This window comes from Manacus vitellinus, unplaced genomic scaffold, assembly GCF_001715985.3.
Source record: "Manacus vitellinus isolate BGI_N305 unplaced genomic scaffold, ASM171598v3 scaffold_86_pilon, whole genome shotgun sequence".
Lineage (NCBI taxonomy): Eukaryota > Metazoa > Chordata > Aves > Passeriformes > Pipridae > Manacus > Manacus vitellinus.
The window spans coordinates 402153-409027 of NW_021940851.1; the positions used below are offsets into that span (position 1 = coordinate 402153).

Consider the following 6875-nt stretch of genomic DNA (forward strand, 5'->3'; position numbering starts at 1 on the left):
CCTAATTTCAGTATTATCCTTTTTTTTCCCTAATTTCAGTATTATCCTTTTTTTTCCCCAATTTCAGTATTATCCTTTTTTTTCCCTAATTTCAGTATTATCCTTTTTTTTTCCCTAATTTCAGTATTATCCTTTTTTTTTCCTAATTTCAGTATTATCCTTTTTTTTTCCTAATTTCAGTATTATCCTTTTTTTTCCCCAATTTCAGTATTATCCTTTTTTTTCCCTAACTTCAGTATTATCCTTTCTTTCCTTAATTTAGAACTCAGCGTTTCTGGAACCCGATATTAACATTTGAGTTCTTTAAATATTTAAAATTTAAATTTTAAATTTTTTAAATTTTTCATTGATTTTTAAATTTTTCTTTCATTTTTAAAAGTTGATTTTGTTTTTCCTCCCAGCATCACTTACAACCTTACCTGACCCAAAAACTCGGTTATATCAAAGGGATGTGCATCAATAACTGAAGGAACAACATTATATAAAGGTTTTATTTATACTTTTTAAGCATTTACACAAAGTTGCTGAGGCAGTAAATTCTGTGGGACGATTTAAATGCCTTTATAATTGCATCATAATGTACTTTACCAGCCTTTTCAGTTTATCAAAAGGCCAAGAACAGTCTTTCCAAAGGATTGGTGTTCTTTTAGCAACCCTCAAAAAGGCACGAAAATCAGTCCTAGAGAGCCCTGGTTTGTTCTCAAATTGATTTAAAACAGCAGAGACCTTACCTTGAACATTTCTGTTTAATACAGGCCCTTGGTGGTCCCTTGGGTTTTGTGATTTTTAGTTCAAACTACCAAAAGAAAGGATGAGGAATTAATTAAATTTGGGTTTACAAGGCCAATGTGGCTGCACCCAAACCCCAAAAACATTTGGAAAGCAGTAAAATACTACAAAAGAGAAAAGGAAGCCTAAATAAACCTCCTGAAGGTCTAATTAAAATTATCTTTTGCTGCTCTAAGTTGGGATGGAGCACCTTTATCAGCAGGAAAGAGAGGTTGGGAGGTAACACAGGGAATTGATATTCCTAAATAATGCTCAGATCCCACAGTTAAGACAGCACAACTTAATTTTTTTTGTGCAGTTAAACTCTCATCTTCACTTTATCTCCTTAATATTTTTAAGATTACTTTCATGTAAAATAGGAACATACTTACTTCACATTTTACTGCACCAGAAGAACTGAAAATAATTATTTTTGAAATAAGGCCTTTACAATCGGGAGTAAAACACAATTCCTTAAGGAAATCCTGAGGGGAGAAAACACACAAACCAAAGAGATTTAAATCCACAAACACCAGCTGTGCTCTTACACAAATCACAGTTTCTTAATTGGAGGTAATTTAAAAAAAAATGGAATAAAAAAGTTCAGGAAGGTCTGTGGCACACCCCTGTTATTCCCAAAGCCCCTCCTCCAACTTCACACTCAAAAAAAATCCATTTTCAGAATATGTATTTATGCATTTATTACTGCATATGTTGCCTGATTTCCCTTCATTTCACACAGGCTGCTGATACTGTGGTTTATAAAATTACGTTAAGTATAATATAAATAAAATCTAATATCAATAATATAAACTTGATTAAAGATGCCTGTGGCCTGCCAAAGCTCTTACCTTATCATTTTTATCACTGTAGCTCGTTGTTTTCAACTTTTTCCAGCAGCTCATATGAAACTCCACCCTGCACTGCTGACAGCAAATAACACGTATAAAACCCTAACAGTGAGAAATGGGACAAATTCAACATTTTTAAGGAAAAGCATAACAGAAATAAACACCTCAGCTTGACAGCAGGGAACATGGAAGGGGGCAGAAACCATGCAAGCGTGAAGTTTTACTCCTCAAACCCTTTTAAGTTCACCTCTGCCCTCGAAATTTACCTTGAAGTCTGGGTCTGTAAAAAATATTTGGATTTTGGAGTGGCCGTGGCACTGCTGATACCGACAGACAGCATCTGGTTCTGGAGGGAACCTGCACTGCTCAATGCAATTCCTTAAAGCCATCTGAGAAAAAAAAACACAAAAGGGATGTGAGGCAAACTGCATGGAAATCAGGGAAAACTCAGAGTGTACTTACAGGTTCCTGGGGAATTCTGCTGCCAGACACGAAGCTCCCTCAGAAAAGCAGCTGACTAATACCAGAGGAACAACTCTTTTCTAAGTGGAAAGACATAAAATTGTCCTTTTATGGCCAAAATATTCCTGAGTTTGTTTGAAGTGCTGTCAGCTGAGTACTCATATAAAAAAAAAAAAAAAGCAGGTTTATCTTGGACCCGTGTTTTACACCCTGAGCAATCCCAACTGCAGGAAGTGTCCCACTGCCAAAAAGAAGAGCCAGATTAACTGAGATAATAGGATAAAAAAGGAGTGTCTTGCTCATCTCTGAAGCTTCCCAGAGTATGTCTCACTTGGGATCTGGGTTACAGGATCAAGTACAATCCCAGGGATAGCTCTGGGGAGCCAGGGAGGTCTCTCCCAGAGTATTCTCTGAGGGAAAGTCAGATTTATGTGAAGTGGATTTATGTAGAGTCAGTGCAAGTGCCACAGTGCTGGCATTGAGTCCAGAGTAATAAAACACCATTAAAAACAAACAGACCTCTAGCAAACCCTGCCAGATATTTGCATTATGCTCTCCAGAGGTCCCAGACCACTGCGACCAGATTTCTGAGGGGGGGGTCTCTGAGAAATCCTCGGGTCGGTTTTTGTTTAGGAAACAACAGAACTGCTGCTTCCACCCAAAACTAAACAGGTCCAGCCAAGCTCAGACACTGAACAACCTCCAAAGTTCTCCTGGGCCAAAGTGCCTCCCTGCAGGGCAGCTCCTGTGGTGCCACATCCATGAGGCACAATTTTCAAGTTAAAGGGGGAGTTTTGCCTCAATCAAAAACGACACAGTCAAAGCCCCCTGTCTGGTTTTCAACACGGTCACACTGCTGCCATTTTCCACTTCACATCTGTGCCAATTCCAATTTTTAACCAGCTCTCTCCAGCATTATTTTGTGCATTCACAACTTAAAAGTTTGGTGATGTGCAATGAAGGAGTTCATCCATCATCACAGGATCATCGAGGCTGGAAAAGATCCCCAAGATCAGACTCCACCCTGTGCCCAATCCCCACCTTGTCCCCCAGCCCAGAGCACTGAGTGCCACGGCCAGTTGTTCCTTGGGCACCTCCAGGGATGGGCACTCCACCACCTCCCTGCCTTTCCACGAGGAAATTCTTCCCTGAAGAAATCAGGAAATACTTGGAGCAGATCAGAATTGTATTCCACAGAAATCCCCAAGCACAGAGCCTGACCCAGAGCTCCTGCTCTTATGCTGTTAATGGGATGCTTCCCACATTTCCATTTCACCCCCACCTTTCTTGGATGTGGGCGGTGGGAGGCAGGGAGGAGGAGGAAGAGCAGGAGGAGGAGGAAGAGGAGGAGGTTAAACACACCTGCAAACTCTCTGTCTGAGTCTCCTCGATGACCCGAGCTGTCGCCGGCCACGTCAACACCCCCGGGACAATCTTCAAATCAATCATCAGCTTTGATCTCAGGAACTGATCGAGTGCATGAGCAAATCTGGAGTTGGAAACAGGCACAGAGTGTTCAGAACCTCTGTGAGCAACTTCTACAGTCTCTGATGATTCATTTTATCATCCAAGCAGCAAACAGCAGCAATGGAGAGTATGTGGGGTGAGAGAACACCTAGTTCATTAAATTCCCTGTTTAAGGACTCTCTGGGATAAAAGACTCAAGCTGTGAGCCAGGTAAAGGGCTCAGCATCCAGGCATGGATACGAGGCAGACTGAGAGCCTGTGCTGACATTCCAGGGATCCACAAATGTGCTTGGGAATGCAGAGTGAGGACCTGTGTGTGTGTGTGCACAGGAGTGACCTTCAACCCTGCTCAGCCAGGGAGGGGTTCTCCCTGAGTTCAGGCAGTGCAGACATGGGAGCAGCCCTGCCTGGGGGAGGCTGGGTGGCCAGAGGTGTTGTCACCTGTGCAGGCAACTTTTTGGGTCAAAATTGCCAAGGAAAGAAGAGCCACAACCATGGGATTGGGATGCAGACAGCTCCTGGAACACAGACTGCACCCAACAGTGGGAAGCAGGAATCCCCTCTCAGCATCCAACCCACTCTGCCCAGTGCTTTGAGATGTTCCACACGAGGAGGGGTTAAGGTTTAATATCAAAACTTACTTAATTTGGCATTGTACTGGCTTTACATGGCAAGGCTGGGCAGGGAGGTGGGGACCATTCCCTGAGGAGAAGCCAGGGCTGCCCCAGATCCAGCTGGATACAACAAACCCACCACAGGGAACAGCAGAGCCCCTCAGGCAAAGCACCTCAGGGAAAACAGGGATAAGGAAGGACAAAACACACTGCAGGGCTGTGGGGAGTAAGGGGAAAAAAGCTCCCCCATGGCCCATCCCTCTGGGCTGCTCAGGGGAGGAGGAGGGAGAGGAGAAGGGAATGAGGGAGTGAAGTCGAGCCTGGGATAAAGGAGGGGTAGGAGAAAGGTGATTTTAGTAGTTCTACATTTTTTCCCCACCATTCAACTCTATTTTAAGGGACAACAAGTTGTTTTGCCCCATGTTGAGTCTGCTTTGCCCGTGGCTCATTAGCAAGTGATCTCTCCCTGCTTTTATCTCAATCCCGGAGCTTTTCCACCTCCTGCTGAGGAGAGGGAGAGGGAGCAGAGCTGGCTGAAGGTCTCTCACCCCACCACAAGCTTCCTGGTGGATTTTGATCGCACAGAGCAGCGGCGAGGCACCCAAAATCACAACCCAAAGCTTTACACGCAGCAATCGCCACACGGAGCCGCACCACCGCAGCTGGGATTCCCGGTTTGGGGATGCTGGGAAGAAACCCCACCAGGAATACAGTTTCTCGAGTTTCTTACTTGCCCTGTTTCTGCACCTCACCTCCCTCTGGTGTTTTGGCTCAGGAAAACAGGAAAACATCCCTGTTATCTGTCCCAGGGAATGCGGTGACTCCCTGGGGCAGCCGCCTTATCTCGGCCCAAGGTCACTCCGGCCTCCCCAGGCCTCAGATAAGTTAAGCTTTCTTTACACTACATTTTTTTCCACAAGAACACAAAGGGTTTTGTTCTTCTCCCACAGAGCTCTCCCCCCTCCCCACCACTGCAGGGATGAGCTGGTCAGTCCTATCCCTGTTCCCTCAAATCCGCTGGATTTATTCTGCAGCTTCCTTGAGTTCCTCGGCAGGAACAAACTCCAAGTTGTAATAAACAAAACTCCAACTTGTAATAAATCATCCTGATGGATGAATTCAGTGATTGACACTAAAATCAGCCTGATGGAGGAATTCACTGATTGACACAGAATAATTAAACCCCCACCCCACCTCGTTCCTCAAAGGAAAGGATTTTTTTTTTCTCCTACCATATCTTGAAGTTTTCCATCACACCAACCTGTTTTGCCTGAGGTAAACCCTCCCAATTCCATAGTGTGCCAAACAAAAGCATCTTTCTTCTGGGTATTCTTCAATTATTTTCTTAAACTGGTCTTCAGCTTTTGCCAATGCCTTCAAAAGAAATGTAAGACACAAATAAACGGTGCTTTTCCATAAGTTTTCCACTTTTCCTCTCTTTTTTTTTTTCCCCATTACAGTGGGTCAGGGTGCCCTATTCTTTGATTAGTCTTATGAACAGTAAATGGAATTACACAATCTCATGATCACAGGAAAAGCTTCCCCTTTTTTTTAAAAAAAAAAAGAAACTTATTCTGTAAACACAGACTCCCTCTGAAAGAATGAAATTAAATGGCTTTTAAATTGGTTTTTAAATTCATTTTAAGACACTGAATATTATAAAACACTGCAGGAAGAAAACCCCAAACCAACTTGAAAACAAAACAAAACAAAACAACAAACCAAAACAAATCCAGAGTTTGCCTTTGGTTCTGGAAAACAGCAAAGTATTTTGGTGTTCTCCAGAACAAAAAAAGCAAACTCTGTCTCCTGTTTTAGGAGCTGAATGTTTGTCTTAAAAACACTGGTGCAGATCCACATAATAAAGTAGAAGAAAAAAACCAATTATAATAATCATATATAAATTATATATATTATAATAATATATAACAATATAATAATGTAATAATGTATATTATATGTAATAATATGTATATATATGTAATAATTAATTTCTTAACACCAGAATCTCATTTGAAAGCTTAAAAAATACATTTTATTTGGTAGCTTTAGTTATCCAAAGTCATTAAGGATCTAGTCCCAGTGTACAATTCCAAATTGTGTCACCAGGTTTCCTTCCCCACCCATTTTCTGTCTCTTAGGAAGAGATGAAAATGGATGGGCAGTTGCCTGAGCTAGAGGTCGAAATAAAAGCACTATTTAAATATAAAATAGATAAAACCAGGCTTCGTGTCCTACCTCAGGTTGTCCTATTCCCAGGAGGGCAGTGGCATGTCCATAGATGATCATGGCATAATTAATTTTATGAATATTCAGACACTGCAAAAAAAAAAAAAAGTCAAATTATAGTGGCAGCACAAACAAAAACATTGTGCAAACTGTTATATATCAATTTAAAGAAATCCAGGATGACAATTGGGTCAATATCTGAATGGATATAGATACACAGACACCAAATTTCACAGTATTTGCCATCAAAGAGTTATCTAACTTGAAGAATAAAAATCACTTTCACCCTATATCATTAAGGATAAAGGTTAATCCGACAATCACAGAATTATTTAGGCTGGAAAAGACCTTTAAGATCATCAAGTCCAACCACCAACAGACTGTGGTTTTTTATAAAACACAGTATTTGGTCAATGTACTTTATATCACTCTAAAAAAAAATACAATTTTGGTAAGTATTTTTTACATTGCATCTAGAAATGCA

The 6875-nt window shown here is 41.5% G+C and overlaps 1 protein-coding gene across 1 annotated transcript in view; it reads right to left on the reverse strand.

The window, feature by feature from the left end:
* The window catches only part of TTC3 (tetratricopeptide repeat domain 3), a 50353-nt gene that overhangs the window by 19596 nt on the left and 23882 nt on the right, over window positions 1-6875 (reverse strand). The window contains exons 17-23 of the mRNA XM_029964946.1: window positions 6401-6481; window positions 5424-5536; window positions 3444-3570; window positions 1886-2008; window positions 1620-1721; window positions 1161-1253; window positions 732-796 (exon numbers count right to left, since the gene is read on the reverse strand). Coding sequence (XP_029820806.1) covers window positions 732-796; window positions 1161-1253; window positions 1620-1721; window positions 1886-2008; window positions 3444-3570; window positions 5424-5536; window positions 6401-6481 — 704 coding nt within the window. The remainder of the gene's footprint in view (window positions 1-731; window positions 797-1160; window positions 1254-1619; window positions 1722-1885; window positions 2009-3443; window positions 3571-5423; window positions 5537-6400; window positions 6482-6875) is intronic.